The sequence below is a fragment of the Leptosomus discolor genome, chromosome 1 (genome assembly GCF_034619465.1).
Source record: "Leptosomus discolor isolate bLepDis1 chromosome 1, bLepDis1.hap2, whole genome shotgun sequence".
Classification (NCBI taxonomy): Eukaryota; Metazoa; Chordata; class Aves; order Leptosomiformes; family Leptosomidae; genus Leptosomus; species Leptosomus discolor.
In genome coordinates this window covers 9,753,708-9,770,204 of record NC_141391.1, presented here as the reverse complement: position 1 = coordinate 9,770,204, position 16,497 = coordinate 9,753,708, and the positions used below count along the sequence as shown (strand labels likewise).

At 41.6% G+C, this 16,497-nt stretch overlaps 1 protein-coding gene across 2 annotated transcripts in view; it reads left to right on the top strand.

Annotated features, from left to right (window-relative positions):
* Positions 1-1,360: 1,360 nt before the first annotated feature.
* The window catches only part of NOX4 (NADPH oxidase 4), a 107,633-nt gene continuing 92,496 nt past the window's right edge, over positions 1,361-16,497 (top strand). For both annotated transcript variants that reach the window (XM_086481713.1, XM_086481712.1), the window contains exons 1-5: positions 1,361-1,417; positions 2,189-2,284; positions 13,210-13,320; positions 14,299-14,383; positions 15,059-15,156. In XM_086481713.1, coding sequence (XP_086337839.1) covers positions 1,361-1,417; positions 2,189-2,284; positions 13,210-13,320; positions 14,299-14,383; positions 15,059-15,156 — 447 coding nt within the window. The remainder of the gene's footprint in view (positions 1,418-2,188; positions 2,285-13,209; positions 13,321-14,298; positions 14,384-15,058; positions 15,157-16,497) is intronic.

The following is a 16,497-nucleotide window of genomic DNA, read 5'->3' as shown; positions in this document are numbered from 1 at the left end:
TCACAGGAGCCATGCCTGACTCGTACTCTTTATGCTTAGGGCCACATATGGGTCAGACACTCCTTCCATCTTTACATGGAACTGGAGAAAGTCGGTACTTAGCTTCCTCTCAGTTTTCTCTGGACACTTGGTATGTGGCTCGTGAGGAACACAACAAATGGCAACTCTCCGAGTTGTAAGAGAAAGACAGCCAGCTCAGGCTGGACTGAATGAGGCTTCTCAGCACTGCTCCTTGGACTTGGCATCTCCTGGAAAAACACCTTTGCTCTGCTGCCAGCTGTCATTGATGCTGCTATCTCGAGGAGCGGCCGTGTGCACCACAATGCTTGGTTTAGAGTGGAAGCTCCCCCGGTGACTCATGAGGGTGTTGTATTTAAAAGCTGCTAGCAACAAGGGTGGTTTTAGAGCTTTTTCTTGATATAAAAATCAGTATCCGCTGCAACTCCATCTTGGAAAAAAAAAAAAAAAACACAGCCCAAGCTAACAACCAAATCCAACGCAAACACGAAGACCACCAGAAAAAGCAGACTGGTTGCAAAGCGTAGCAATCAGAACCCGGGACACTGCGGGCGCGGAGGTGCCCTCAGCACCCTGTCCCATGGCTGGGGTGCGGTTACACACCCGCGCTGCCTGCACCCTCGGTTGCTTTGCGCCGGGCACAGGCGCCCTCCCCTAGGGACACCCGATGGAGCAGGGTCACCTCCTAAAAGCGCAATCCGGCCCTTCCCAGCTTTCGAGGACCTCATGTACAGCCCAGCCGGGGTTCCTTGGGCAGCCTCTTTGTTTTCCCCCGAATTGCAGCCCACCCGCATGCACGGCTGTTCCCCCACTCCTGCTTTTTGTGTCACATCTCAGCCGGGGCGGGGGGCTTGGGGCACGGGGGGAACCCCACGGGCGGGATTCCCCCGGGGGCAAACGCGCTTTTCGAGGTGGGGGGATGCGTGGACCCGGCCACATCGCCCCGCGGCAGAGGCCCTGGCGACCCAGAGCCCCCTCGGGGGTGGCCGCGGCCGAGCCCCCCCCCCCTCCCCCGAGCTCCCCCGCTCCCCCGGCCGGCTCCGCTGCGGGTCCCGGGGGAACCCCGCCGGCAGCGCCGCGCATACCCGGGGCGGCCCCCGCCTCCGCCGCGGGGCCTGCGGCAGACAAAGGGGCAGCGCCCGGTGGCCGCGGCGGGCCGGGGGGGCCGGAGCGCGGCGGGGCCGGAGCGCACCGCCCCGGCGGCCGGAAGACAGGGCGGGGGGTGAGGGGTGGGGAGAGGGGAGGACCGGCTCAGCCCGGCTGAAAAGGAGGGCTCGCCCGCCCGTCACCCCCCCCCACACCCCCCACCACCGCCCCCCCCCCCCGGGTCCTGTCCCGCACCATGGCTCTGTCCTGGAGGAGCTGGCTGGCCAATGAGGGGAGCAAACACCTCTTTCTGGTAGGGGGCTGCCCCCGGGCAGGAGGGGGTCCCCCTCGGCGGGGCTGGCCCGCGGGGAAGGGTCGGGAGGTGGGCGCGGAGGTGCTGAGGGCCGGCCCGAGGGGGCGGCTGGCTCGGCGGGGCACCGGGGAGCCCCCGGGGGTCGAGGCGGTTCGGAACGGTCGCCCCCCGGCACGGCGCAGGAGGTCCCGGCCGGGCTCGGCGTGAGGTGCTCGGGGGCGGGACGGGTGAGGGATGTCGGTGCGGGGGGGTGGGCTGGGGTGTGCTCCGTGCCGGTGGGCGGCTGGCAGAGGTACCCGCGGGTGTGCCCCCGCCGGCGGCAGCGCGGGCGCCCGTGTCCCGCCGGGATCGGCACGCGTTGTGCGGGTGTTTGCTCTTTGTTAGAGCCTCTCCGGGAAGGTTTGGGGGAGAAGATGTATCTTCTTGGAGGTCAAGTTCTCCCTGCCTTTGTCTTTGCCTCTTCGGTGTGAGTTTTTATTCTTTGAGGCTTTAACCGCAGTATCTAACTAAAGATTTGGAGCAGCTTTTTGTGTGCGGAGGGTTTCGCCAGCTCTCCGTAGTCTCGACTCACAAAGGTAAAGTTTGGTGAAGTTCAGTGAAGGTGAAAATTTCTCACAGGGGGGCTATTTGTGATAAATGCTTGAAGTTTGTTTTCCCATTCCATGTACGTATGTTTATGAAACTACAGGCATATGAGTTGTATGAATGAAGCTAACACTGAAAAGTTTGCACATGTAACTTTTACAATCTCTTGTTTCTGTTTCATTTTAGTTTTTCTGGCTCTCCCTCAATGTATGGCTCTTCTGGAAAACCTTCCTGCTCTATTATCAAGGGCTGCAGTATTATTATTTGCATCAGATGTTAGGGGTGAGTGACCCGGACATTACTTTTTGCCCTGGAAATTGGGATGCTGGGAGATGGGAAAGGGGCAGAATGCGTTTCCTAATCAAGGATGACACAAACTGCCTGTTAACTCTGGAAACTGGGGACAGATCAAGTAGGAAATTACTGGCATACTGTTGACAGTTGCTTAGGAGTAGAAAGTGAACAGTGTTGAGAAGAAAAAGAGCCAGTCAAGTGTGAGACAGCTATCTTTCCCCCTCCTCTCCTCCCACCCAGTGCTCCCAGCTGAGGCAGGCTCACAGGAACACAAACATGCTCAACAGATGACTGGAGCTCGACTTTTGTCATCAAAACGTTAGCCAAGCTTGTGGGCTCGTGCTGGCAAATTCTTTCTAATCCAGTTATTGTGATACATGTTTGCTGAAGAAATTATTTTGATAAGGCTTGGTTCTTTTCGGTCTTTGTCATCCTCATAGATCCTCCATTCGGTGTAAATCATTGTAATCGATATAATTTTAATTTTGATTTCTAATAACAAATTGTTGGAATCTGAATGGTGTAATGAAGATTTGACTGTTTTGATTTAGCAAGGGTAACAGCCACCACCACCAGAAGAACCCAAAAAGGTATTTTGGGGAAGTGAGATACTGGTCTGTCTTTACATAACAGAAATTTATTTATCCACTAAATTTTATAGCATAGAACAGGCTGATTAAGCTCCTCCTAGCACACCATTGCAGTTGTTTGAAACAACTTCTACACAAAGGGATAGATTAAGGATTAACAGCTTTCTGGAAAGTGCTCTAGGGATGCTCAGAATTTGAGAATCTGGGAAAAAGTGGATAAATAGCATGATGCTTTGTAACACTATGTCAGGAATGGATTTCAGTGGAAAGTTGACATGGGGTTAAAGCACAGATGATGCACATCCTTCCCTGCTGTAGAGCCTCTGGGTTTTAACTTTGGTAGATCCAGGATATATTTTTTCATACGGTTGGTATCATTGCCATGGCTAGCCAGTTCCCTAACCTTTTGTGAACTTGCGTGAAAGTAAATTGGCCTGATACACTTTTTTTTTTTTTTTCTTATGGCTGACTCAGATGTGTTCAAGAACTGAATCTTAGCAAAGGCGATGCAAAAAGAAGCAAATGAAAATACTTAAATCCTTCATCATGATGGCTTTCTTGACAGAAAAAGTGTGAAAACATGTTTAGTTTTTCCATAATCTCTAATGGCTTTGCAGCCCAGTGCATCCTTTTGAAAACTGTGTTGCTGGCAGAGCAAGTGGGTTGTTTATAAAGCAAATGTTCTTGGGTCAACATGTTGGGCCAGATTGTCAGCTGGTGTCAATCAGCAAAGTTCTTCTCAATTCAGAAGACTCATCTGCCCTGTACCAGCTCATTGTCTGGTCTTTTTTAGTTTTCATGTACTTCAAAATGAAAGACACAAAGAAAAGCAATATAATGGGTATTCACAACCTGTGAGATGATTCAAGCAATAGATTCTTTGCCTTGGTCAGGAGATGAGGACAAGGGGGGCATGGTTTGAGTTTGAGTTTGTCTAACCGTGCTGCAACTGTGGGAAAAAATATCAAAGGAGTTTAGAGACTTTCTAAAATGATGAGGAAAGTCAAGAGCTAAGTGTAAAAGATACTTTTGGTCAAAGTTCTGAAACTAATGTGAAAATTTTGAAACCATTAAAGACTTTAAAACATTCTTGCAATTCACTTTTTACAGTTTATCTGAGTAACATCGTTAGACCCCAATGTTAGCTTTCTCCCTTCTCTTCAGTATATTTGTATGTGCATCTAAATCATACAGATTATTTTGCAAGGGTTGGGAAGACTGAACTCTTCAGGAAACAGAGTAAGCATATCCATACTACAACCGCTGTTACCTTCCACGGGGATTTTTGCTCCTTTTTCTGTATTGGTTTGTGTAGACACTGGCCCATGGCCCATCTGCGTAACCAGTCTTCTCTGTCCCACACATGGGTGAGTGACTTGCAGTGCTTCCGTGTGCCACTTCTTGATGTTTGAAAATGTTGAGAGTTAGATAAAAATTTTTCATTTATAATTAGTTATTTTTTGTCTTAACAGATGAACTTTTTTGCAGATACTTGGATGAAAATTCATTCCTTTTGCCATCCAGTTAACAAAAAATGGTAAAATGGAATGGCATTTTTTGAATAAAAAAAAAAAATTCTCTTGGTTTTCAGTGAGGTCTGCTAAAGCATTTTTTTCGCTCTCTGTATGCTACAATAGCCTAAAATCTCTTTAAGAACGTCTACACTGAAAGATTTGCCACAGGTAATTTTATTGTTTACCAAGAAACAGAATGGAGAACAAGCAGAACTGCTGTAGGAAATCAGATTGTGATACGAAACGAGATCTTGGACTGAATATACAGAATATATTCAACTCTGCCATGTTTTCATGCTATGGCATTTCTTTCTGATGTGAAGAAGGAGAAAGAATGAGGTTAGTCTTTCATTCAGTGGTCACTGAAGTGGTTCACTTCCCATCAGCCTTTTACAGAAGGAGGAGGCTCGATTTTATTCTTTTCCGATTGCATCCTCCGCAACTTTGATCAAGATACTTAGCACAGAATTATTTAGGTACCTAACTCCCACTCAGTCTTTCAATGACGATCTCTCTGATTGTTAATTCTATACCTGTAAAAAGGCACAGCAGGGTGGTGCCCTGGAAGTGCAAAGAGCATAAGTAAGTCAAAGGCACTGATGTGCTAGGAGGAGCTTAATCAGCCTATTCTATGCTACAAAATGTAGTGGGTAAATATATGTTGTGTCAAATGTCACTACTTTGCTCAGTTTGAGTCCTGTTGATGAGAACATGAACTCTTCACTGTGGAATTTCCATCCCTGGAGGTTTTCAAAAACTAATTGGGCAAAACCTTGAGCAAACTTAGTCTGAGTTTGGTGTTGAACCTGCTTACAGCAGGAGGTTGGAATAATCACGAGGTCCCTTCTAACCAGAATAATTCTGTGATTATATGATTCTTGTGCTGTAAGTTCAACTAGAACCTAGTGGATGTAAGCCCCTTCCCAGTACTTTTGCCTTGGATACTTAATTGCTTGTAATGCTGCAGATCGTAGTCTTACTGCATGAACGCATTCATTGCCGCTCTTTCTGGAACATGATTCAGATAAAGAATCTCATTTTTTCGTAATTTAATAGATGTTAACTTGCGGCCTTATGTTGCTTGAAGAAGAGAAGCCTGGGAAATGCCCAACAGGCATGGATTTCTTATAAAAGAGCATGGCAAAGAGGAAAGGAATATTCTCATCTTTGTGTTCATGATAGATACTGCAAGATGTAGTAGGCATGAATTATAGAAAGGAAGATTCATAAATTACTTGATGTGTCTCCAAAATCTTCATTGTTGGAGGTTTTGTGTCTGCTCAGTCAGAGAAATTGTCCAGATGATTAATTTCTTTGCAGACTTCAAGGTTCTTCCCTTCAGATTAGTTTGGCTGCATTTTTCTGACAAGTTTGCTTGTGTCTGACCAACAAATTCAGTCCTAAATTCAGTACTGCCTTGAACTAGAATCTTGCTTTTAGCAGCATTAAATGAAATACTTGTTGCTTGAGTTCTACATGGACAGAAAGAGCATCGGACTCATTTTGTCATGGCATAAAAGGTCTCTCTTTCCCTATTCCCTCTCTAGTCCCTGCTCAAATAACTCTAATGTAGTCAAATGGATGTTAATGCAAGAGATAAGCTTCTGGGTTTTGGACCAAAGTGAAGAAAATGCATTCTCAGAAGGATCTCTTTGGGAAAAGATTGAGTAACTGAAGAAGGGACTGAAAAGGAAAAGTGCTGCCTCACTTTATCTGTACAGTTGCTGCCTTCTTATTGTGCAGTGCTGTGCATCACATTTATCTAATTTTTATTCACTGCTTGGAATACGTTCCAGATGTTCCAGTAACTTGCATATCTGTCCTTGCTAGTTTATCATAATGATAGAGATTTTACTAATTGAGGCCAGATTCTGCTTTCATTGATCCGTAGGCAACCACACTACAGCCTGCGTCCCTCCTACATCTAAGCACTGGAGGGAGTTGTGTATCTTGACCATGTATTTTCTTTAATGCAGTGGGTTTTTGCTGTTTAATTGTCTTGTAACCAGGCTATTTGGGATTTGCTCTTTAGAGTGTTACATACAGCAAAAATGTCTAAAAATCGATTTACGTTGCTATGGAAGCTATATATATGCAGTATTCTATAATGACTGAGAGTGTTAATCTTGATAGTCCCCTTGAATTTGCAAGTGAATCTCTTGCATTCTTTTTGCCTCATTCTAGGTCTTCTGTTTGCCAAAACATTTTTTCCTTCAACCCTTTGGATAGCCCACAGTTCAGCATCACTGCTAAGATTATTCTCAGTTACGTGCCAATGAAGAACTTGGGTTTTGCACCATATTCTATTTGCTTGCTTTTTTTTTTTTATATAGCTCAAATGTTAGTGATCCTGTGAAGGACATCTATATTATTGACTTTTATGGAAGAACTTCCATACTTGCAGAACTTCTTGTGAAACTGTCAATAGCGGAGGTTCAATTAGTAGAGGTACATCTCAAATGATTAACTGAAATTTTTACTACTGTATCAGGTTAGACCTGTGTTAAACATAGTCTTCTTGTCATCATCGCTCCTTGTTCTAAGATGGTCATGGCGTAATACTCTGTGTAGAACAGAACTGAATTATGGCCAAAATGTTTCTTTGGTTGATTATTCATTATATTATGCGTTACTACAGGGTTCCCATGGTAGTCCAACAATGGCAGGTCTTAAGATAAAACCAGCTCTATTACACTCCAGAATGGTTTTACAGACCGTAATACCTACTGTGTTGTGGTAAGGGGAAATAATTGAACGTAAAGGGAGCCCTTAGTAGCAAACGTTGCATCACTTCTGTGTGACTGTGACTCAGATATGACAACGAGGAACTTCCTGCACTGTCCATGTGTTGCAGTGTGTTGTGAATTTCTTGGGGGCAGTTGGGTACCCTTGATCCCTTGATTCATGACTGAATTTGTGGAGTTTAGATCATGCTGCATCTTGCAGGATCATTCAAGTTCTTGTTACTATTTAATATATAAAATGGTGTCACGCTTTGTGATGTTGCTGCAGAAGAAGGATGGTCTGGAACACTCAAATATGAAAAATAACTTGAGATCCCTTCCAGTCTGTGCATATATCATTCTGCCTGGCACAAAAAGAAACCTGTAACTTGGCAACACTGACAAAAGTGTTTTTTAAACTTGTATTTCCTGAGGTCAGGATTAAATTAACTGTTTAACTGATTAATAAAGATGAACATTTGGTCTGAAATCTTGCAAGTGAATACACTTTGTTTGGAGATTATCAGAGAAGTTGGAAGCAAATACTGAATTCCAGATTAAGATTGTCACTTTCTTCAGATGGAATGGCTGATATAAGCAGAAGGAGGAGTACATCTAACACAAAGGGAGTGTGTACAAAATGAGAACATTGCCTAAATATGTGGACAGAAAGAGAAGGAAAACCTTCAAGGAATGCCTGTTTGGTGAGTTACAAGTGAGTGGTGAGAATATTGATTCTCACTAGTGCAGGGAAGATACCCCAACCTCACGAAAGAGCTAAAAATATTGTTGCCATTGTCCACTCCTGATGTGTCTCCCTTTCTATATCATATGCAACTTCTGCTTCATATAAGCATGCAGAAGACTGAAGTTGAGTAAGCATAGAGAACTGGGCTGCTGTTAAATTCTCTGTGTAGAGAATTGCTGGGGTTTGGGCTTGTTTGTTGTTTTTGTTTTTTTTTTTTTAAATACTTAATATACTTTTTCAAATGTGATTCAAAAATATTACGCCACTTCATATTAAAATAATTTTTAAAGGGTCGCAGTACATGAGGTTGGGATTTACAGAGTCCTGCCTTGAAACCTTCCATCTTCATGCACAAAACCAAGTCAAACTTTTATAGAAGTTTTCACATGTTCTCATAGGTTTCTGCTACCCTTGTGTTTTCCTTCCTTTCAGCTTCCTTTCAGCTGCTCCGGGTTTTGTTTTTTTTTTTTTTTTTCTAGATCTCCAGACAGATATGGCAGGCCTAGGGGGAATAATTGCTGTCTGTACAATTCAGATCTGTCCGTCATCTTAGATTATCTGTGCTCTGTTACTCAAAACAGGGAGTACTCTATGAAGAAAAGGAAGCCAGGTCAAAAGGAGGCACTTTGTGTAGCACAGTTTGTCCCACCTATGAAAATAAATATTTTTAGCTGTGCCAGTACTGATTTGGGGGGATGGTCTGTGACCTGCATCTACAGAGCAGCTTGTGGCTTATGAGCTTTCCCACAATGTTTCAAGTTGCCCCGAACCATAGAAGATTGAAAAAATTGGAAGAAAGTCTCGAGAGAGAGCATCTAGTGTGGTGTCTCTACTGCAGCATCACCTGTTTAGGATTGTTGCTTGTAGGTAGTGAAGTCTTGAGAAACAGAATCACATCACTTCTAGGTGTGGAAGGATTTGCAATATTCTTCCTTTTTGCTGCAGGATGGGCTTAAAAGGTGAAATGGGACTTCTTTGTGGAAGTCTTCCTGTATTCTGCTCTCCAGTATGTTTTGCAACCATGTATTTAATATTAGATTTCTGTGCACAGCAGTTGCAGGTAACGTTCATCTCTATATTTATAACTGGCGAACTTTGGGGGTTGGACTAGATGATCTTTTGAGGTCTCTTCCAGCCCCTAACATTCTGTGAATTCTGTGGTACACAGCAAGTTATTGTAGCCCTCAATCTAATACTGAAATCATTTGCATAACTACAGAGAAGCTCATTTCCCCTACTTTGCTGTAGCAACACACAGAACATCCAACGAGAACGGACTCTTTACTTCTCTCTCCTGCTTTGCATGAGTGTGGCCAGCAGTCCACCCCGATTTCTGTGGGACTGTACATCAGACAAGGATAGTTGGAGAACTTGCATTCCCACTTCTGCTGTTGTGGAGAAGGAAAATATGGTGATTGCTTTATACTTGTCTGGAGAAAAAAATCTAGCTTAGTTTCTAGTATTTGAGTGTGTAGTGGGTCCAGTTCCCTACTATACTTTGCAGAGATTTCCTCTGTGAATTCGATTAATCCTTTAGTTTTTCTGTGCCTCTTTGCCCCCCCCCCCCCCATGAAATGGGATAACAGCATGTGTGGTACTGGGTAGGCAGAGTACAGAAGGAGGTTGTCAAATGCTTGGATTTGATACAGCAAAGGTGGGTAAAAGAGAGTGTGGGGGTGGTTTTTTCTCTCTTTTTGATCCTGCAGAAATTTCACATGCTACTAACATGAAAATACACTTTTTTTTTTTCCTTAAGACAATGATAATCTTAAGAAGAAAAAAGGATTATATTTCTCTCATTTTTTTAGCCACTTAATAGAAGGGTATATATTCCCTTCTAGAATGAGTGAGTTGCCTTGGAGCAAAAACCATCTTTTATTCTACTATTGTTTAAAACTCCAACAATGCACTATGTTAATTTGCTACTATGCCACCCAGGCAATGCAAAGGAAGTCAAGTAAGAGACCACTTGGAAACCATTTGGAAAGAATTAGTTTCATGGGGATATTATTAGCCTTTGCATATATGTTAAGAGCAAACTTAGTGTTCTGTTATTCTTCTGGGTCTTGCATGAATTGTGATGCTAAGCATTGCTAAATGTATTGCTTTACCATTGTTTTCAAATTGGTCATGGACTTGTTGCAGCAAGCATTGACCAACTATTTCTTTAGAATAAAACCTTAAATGAACCCTAGAAGTGCACTGCATGTTTGAAGAGGTCGTTTCCTGCTCTCTTTGTTTTTTTTGTTCTTTGTACAGATGCTGATAGCATTGTGTTAGAATTAATGTAAGGGGCATTCTTCCATAATAATTTCATTATGAATGAGTATTTGCTAGTTGTTAAATAGTGACATGGAAAAACACAAGGAAGGGTTAGTAGGGTAGCTTTTTCTACTCATATCTGATTCATATTTTTTTGTTTTTGTACCAGTTAAATAATTTGGCATTTTACTTATTTCTTACAGTAAATTATTTCATTTATTTAATACTACACGGTGTAGAATTAACTCGATTCTAGACCTATTACAAACTAGGCTGTTTTATAAGAGGAATAGTTGTGCCTGATAAAGGAAGTCTTGGATAACTGATATCATGCCTGGTTTATGTTTAAACTCAAAGACAACATAAATTCTTGAGAATCTAATGATGTGTCTTATGGGTCATATAATAGGAATTACTACAATTTTTGAATTGCTTATTGTATTGCAACTTTGTTCAGTTTTTGGGTGTTAGTCAAGAGCTACAAAAATGGTTCAGTTTACTTCTGGATTTTGCATAACGTTCTACATAATTCTCAGGTTTTTCAAATCCTGCTCATTTAATCACTGAAATAGCATAGCACATCAGCAAGCTCTAATAAAAATGCTTATATGTGTTTAATGACCATGTTTTTGAAGTTACTGAAGTTTTATGAGGTGTATAGCTCATATTTAGCTTCCCTTTAGAGGAATAATCATTAATGAAATTAAAGACAGTCTTGCATATGCAAATGGAACATTAGAGACACATTTTACTTGCCATTAAGTCAAATCACTTCAAGGGTATTGCCGTTTCATCTGATAGTCCAAAAATATTTACTAAGTTCTAAAGTCAATTTAAGCTACTGTGGGCAAGGACAGAGAAATATTTATTGTGTTTTTTCACATATATATTTTTTTTTACCATACTTTGAAGTGGAAAGTGACATCAGCATTCAGTAAAATCTCAGCTCAGTTGCTGACGTTGTGGCCGTTGTAGCTGGTGCTCAGTTATAGTCATTGCACCTGTGCTCTGGATCAGCTGGGAGAGTCCAGAGGAGGGAGGAGATGATCTAAAGCCTAAAGAACATGAACTTGTGAGGGAAAAGTAGCAAAAATAATCTCTCACTGTGCACGTGAGCAGAATGTGAAGTAACAGATGAAATAGAAGCAAGGAAGGTTTAATGTAAGGACAAAAAGGAATAACAGTGCATTGGAAGAAATAGTGGAGGAGGTCTGGAGAGTGGGAAAGAACTAAGTGATGCGGTTCATTCTGTTTTCTGTAATCACTAGGTTAGAGATGCCTCTGTTGTAAGTGTCCCTCTCAGTGTAACTTCCGTGTGATCTATTCCTGGGATGTTTGCCAGGGATCCCACATTTACCTGGCAGTGAGCGAGGTAGAGCGCGTTTTGTGGGTAATTGATTCTACTTCTCATGGGCAGCTTTTGAGAGAAGGTGTTCTTATGACTGCTTCGTGCTGTGGAAGCTGGTAGTGTCTGGTGGGGAGGTCACTAGCACTCAGGTCTCACTAAGTGATGTGAAGTAGCCAGAATTAGAACAGGGTTTAAGTATCAAGCTTGGTTCTTCAGGTAGATTGAACATCTTTACCTTCCTTTTGCCTGCTGGTTTTGTGCCCAGATGTGCTGCAGAGAAGATGGGGTACATGGGTGTTACCAACTGTGAGAGCAGGCAGTTTTGATGTTTTATGGTACTGAGAAGCTCCTGTCATGCCGTTGTGCTTGTGATCTTGCTAGACGTGCTGAAGTTTATTTTGTTTTTACTAGTTTATATGTTCATACATTTCTGTGACATGTAGATGTCTGTAGAAAACAACTAAAAGTGATGACAAATTTTGAAATTACAAGGCTTTTCTAATAATTTTTGTAAAAAAATAGATTTCCAAATAAATAAAACCTCTTTGTTTCTCTCCAGTTTTGTTTCTTCTTGATAAGAAAGATATGAATATAATAGTTTCACTGATGAAATTTTTTCTGACTGAGAAATAACAAGTGTTCTTTTTTACATAAAGTTTAATTTTGAAACAGTAATAAATCTTTAGTAATTTTTATTGGCTACTTTGTACCTGTTCAAATCATTCACATACCTCTGCAGTATTTGAATTATCTTATATTATAATAGTTTTTTACTAATTTTTTCAGTTGGAAAACTTGGGGTTTAGAGAACATTGTAAGAAATACTCTTCCAGAAATCTGTTGACAGTCTAAAAGCATCTTTTATATAAGCTAGTAAAATGGTAATTCGACCTAATAACTAGGAGAACAATGGCATTTTGCTAACTTTTTAAAAATCATAAATGAATGAGAGAACATAATAAGATGAAAAAATAGAGGATTATGACATTAATGTGTGCTTTGTTCATTTATTTGACAAGTGGTTTTGTTCTAATTATGTAAGTTCCAAATATACCAATGAAAGCATTAGTGAAATTAGGTTTCATTACAGTTCCCAGCTATTGAGTAGTTAAAATGAAGAAAACCTACTTTCTTTAGGTCCAAATATGGCACTGCGTAGTGTGAATGGATGAGGAGTTCTGTACAATTCCATAGCAGTCCTTGAAACAGTATTATCATTTCAGTTTAATTGAATGAGTATTTTTATTTTACACCTTTTTCTTGCTTGCTTACCAGAAAATCATTGCACTTAAGTGGCGGCCTAGTATCTTCATAGGATTTATCCCTCCTTCTTATTTAATTATGTCTGTTGAAGCTTTCAGGTATTTTCTTGGTGCGCACTTATTGTTGTCTCAGGTATGTTTTGTTCCGTGTGGCTTTGAGCACTGGTGAAGATGCTGGTACCGTTAGTAGAAAGATGTCATTTGCTGGCATTATTGCTGACAAAATTAATTTTGAATAATTTTTTGATGCAAATGCATGAGCTGTTTCCCTTGGAGAACAGCCTGCTGTGTGTACAGTGTTTTTTCCAGTACATATAAAACATCACAAAACTCCATTATTCTGATGAGTCAAGAGAGCATGGGAACCATTTGGTTTCACAGCAAAGAAAAGGAGGTTGAATACTGACACCAGAACCATTGGAGTGTCTTTACTCCCTGTAATCTAACTCTTGCTGTATTTGTTCAGCTAGGATTGTGTGTTAGCAGAGCTTCAGCATCTGTCCTCAATCTCAACTGCTGCCTGGTCCTCCTACCAATGTGCCGTGTTCTCCTGGCCTTCCTGCGAGGATCTCAGAAGGTAAGTACTGTCCTTAGAATGCAGCGGTTGAGAAGAAGAGAGGCCTTGTCTTTAGTCTAAAAATAATAGGAAAAAAATTTCTTGTATCCCTGTTTATTATACCATTATGTGGCTGCATGGTGCAAGTATCAGACATTCAGGCTAGATTCCTGACTCCTTTGAAGACAATGCCTTGACTGGCATTGTCTGGTTTGATTGGACTTGTGAGGAAGGTTTCTTCAACACATTTTTGAAGGATGGGGAGTTGCTGTGAAACTGTAACGAGACCAAATGTCCTCCTTCTTTCCCAACTCTAATATTAAAGACATCTGTGTCCTCTCTACTGCTGCCTGGTAGAATTCAACAGAGCAAAAAGAACTTAATCTCTGTATCACTGGAAGTATGCTGCTGGAGATGGTAGAACTTTAAATAAAAATACCCAACCTGATATATTCATTATCATGGAAGAAAAAAGTAAGCTTTAGCAAAGCTAAGAGGGTTTCTTTTCTGTATCACTATTCAGTAAACAGTAGTTTAGCTTGTTTGTGAATTGCCAGTTACTTTTACAGAAATGTAAGTAATGCTTTTGAGGAACATCTGTGGTTTTTAGATGGTTGCAAATTGAACCTATGGGTTCTGCTCATCATGTGACAGTACCTCTCAGGTTTGATGCCTATAGATGCTTACCTGTATGCAAATATATCTTTCCCTTTCATCTTGATCTCAAAAGAGTCAGTGATGAATACAACAATTAGTGCTGGAATTCTTCAATTGTAAGGCCAGATGGGACATTACTTTACGTGCTCTTGATCCAACTTAAGACCTCAAAATTGGCTCATTGACATAATCCTGTAATTTTTAATTTAGGTACCATGCTTGCAAGGATATTAAACCTAGTAAAAGCTGAAGTTGCTGTTATGTCACCTCAGTTGCTGTTAGTATTTTTTTTTTCTTTGCTTTGTTTTAGAAGACAGATTGCTTGAATTCTTCTCTTATTAGGTTGCCAGCAGGAAAACCAGAAGGCTGCTAGATAAAAGTAAAACTTTCCATGTGACGTGTGGTGTTACAATATGCATCTTTTCAGGTGAGATCTTGCTGTGCTGTGCAGCAGCTTGTTTGGGAAGCACACTGAAGCAGTACTTTGTGGTTTTTCTTGTACAGTACATTTGGGGGTAGTCTTGCTCTGCGCTTCCCTGCCTTAAATTGTGAATGCTTTCTCGGATGTGAGTGGGTTTTGGTTTATTTTTCTTTAAACACGTGGGCTTGCATTCTAATGCCAAGCCTTTCCTTAAAATTCCAGTTTCTAAAAAGACAGGTGTATGAGATCAGGTCAAAATCTGCCATTACAAGTGACCATCCACTGTGCCTAAGGAATTTGAGTGAAGAAGCAGGGTGCTACAGGCTGATCTGCAGAAGAGGGAGCAGTGGAGACAAATACCCAATTTGTGAAGAAGAAATACTCTTTGGTGGACACCTTTGAATGTTGTCTCCCAGCTGAAGCATTGCAGTATCAAAATGATTGCTGTAGTGTTAAAAAAAAAAAAAAAAAAAAAAAAAAGCCTTAAAATACGCACAGCTCTCTGCCGTATGAGGGTCTATACCTTGTTTACTTTAGAAAAGAATTCCTTAGTCCCTGATGCATCTCGTGCAGGCGATGTGATTATAGCTTGGCATCTGAGTAGCCACTTTTCTGTACTTCAGGGGAACGTCTACCTCTTGTTTACGGATCTCAGCTTTACTCTGGTTTTTTTTTTTTTAGTCTTACATGTTGCTGCTCATCTGGTGAATGCTCTTAACTTCTCTGAGAACTACAACGAAGATTTTCTGGCACTAAATGCAGCAAACTATCGTGGTGAGGTGAGCCAGCTGTCTTTTCATATTTTGCTTTTAGCGATATAATTTAAATATATGCTTATTTGTATATTCAGTTCTGTTGTATGATCCATACTATGATCTATACAGTGCTGCTGTTTTGTGCACTGAAAACTCACCATCATGTGGGTTGCTGTGGATTTTACTACTTTCTCTGGAGAAAGCATGTATCAAGCACTCTTTTTTTTTTTTTTTTTTTTTTTTTTTAAGCCAGCAGGATTCAGTCCTGTTGAATTATGAGGTGGAGGATGCTGTCATCAAGTTCTTTCACCTTGCACCTTGTTCTCCTTCTCTTCTGCTTCCCTCTGTTCCTTGGGTGGGCCTGGTTGAGACACTTCTGCCACTGTCTGGGAAAATATGTTCCACATTTGCAGTATTTTGAATAATAGTGCTATGTAACATGTTGTGGATTTAAGGATAGTGAGATTTGAGACTGATTTTGCATTTTTAAACTGCAGTGGGAACTGGAGTATATAAGCTAAGGGTGGAATTATTTATTTGCATGAACTGGGCTGGAAGCTGTTTTCTACTTAGGAAATACTTGGTTTGCATGACTTCTCTGTGGTGCAGATGTGGCATACCAGAGGCCTAGTCGCTCCTCCAGGTGCTTGCTTGTGCATTTGGCACTGGAGAGATGTTTGCAGCTTTTAGGAGTAAGCCCAGAGTCCAGGACTCTTTCTTTGGGCTAAAATCAAATTCTTTCTTGTTTATATTCATTCTAGTCTCAAGTCTGCATTTCTTCTCTACCAGCTTCCTTAGGAAAGATTTAGAATGACCCTATCCCAGCTGCATCCTTTCCTGGAAAAAAGAGAGCTTGACTCAGCCCAGGCTCATAAGGACCAACAACCAAGGTCTTCCACTCCCTGGGTGAATGATCTAATCACCAAGCTATTCTATGGCAGACATGCCAACACCAACTATTGTGCTGAGGTTCTGGATTGAACTGAGTGTCTGCATGTGTTAGGAGTGGTCTAATAGACTTAGCCTCATCAGGAACATTAGCGGGAGCTTGCCTCAGGCAAGAATGTGCCAGAGTGTGCATGGCAGCCTGTGCTAAGCGGCCTTAGGAATTTTGCAATAGAAAATAGAGATAAATAACAAGTTTTTAGTAACTCTAGGATCAAAACCTCCTGGATTTTAGGATTCTAGTAGCTCTTGAACCTTTGTGCTTGCATTTCACTTAAACCTGTTTTTTAAGTGTGGTGGGCAGTCTGGATACTACTGTCATCTTCTGTACACGGGTGTGCACATCTGGATGCAGACAAGGTCAGGGAGAGGAACGCTTCATTTTTCCTGACCTGTATGAAAACCACTCACCTCCCCTCA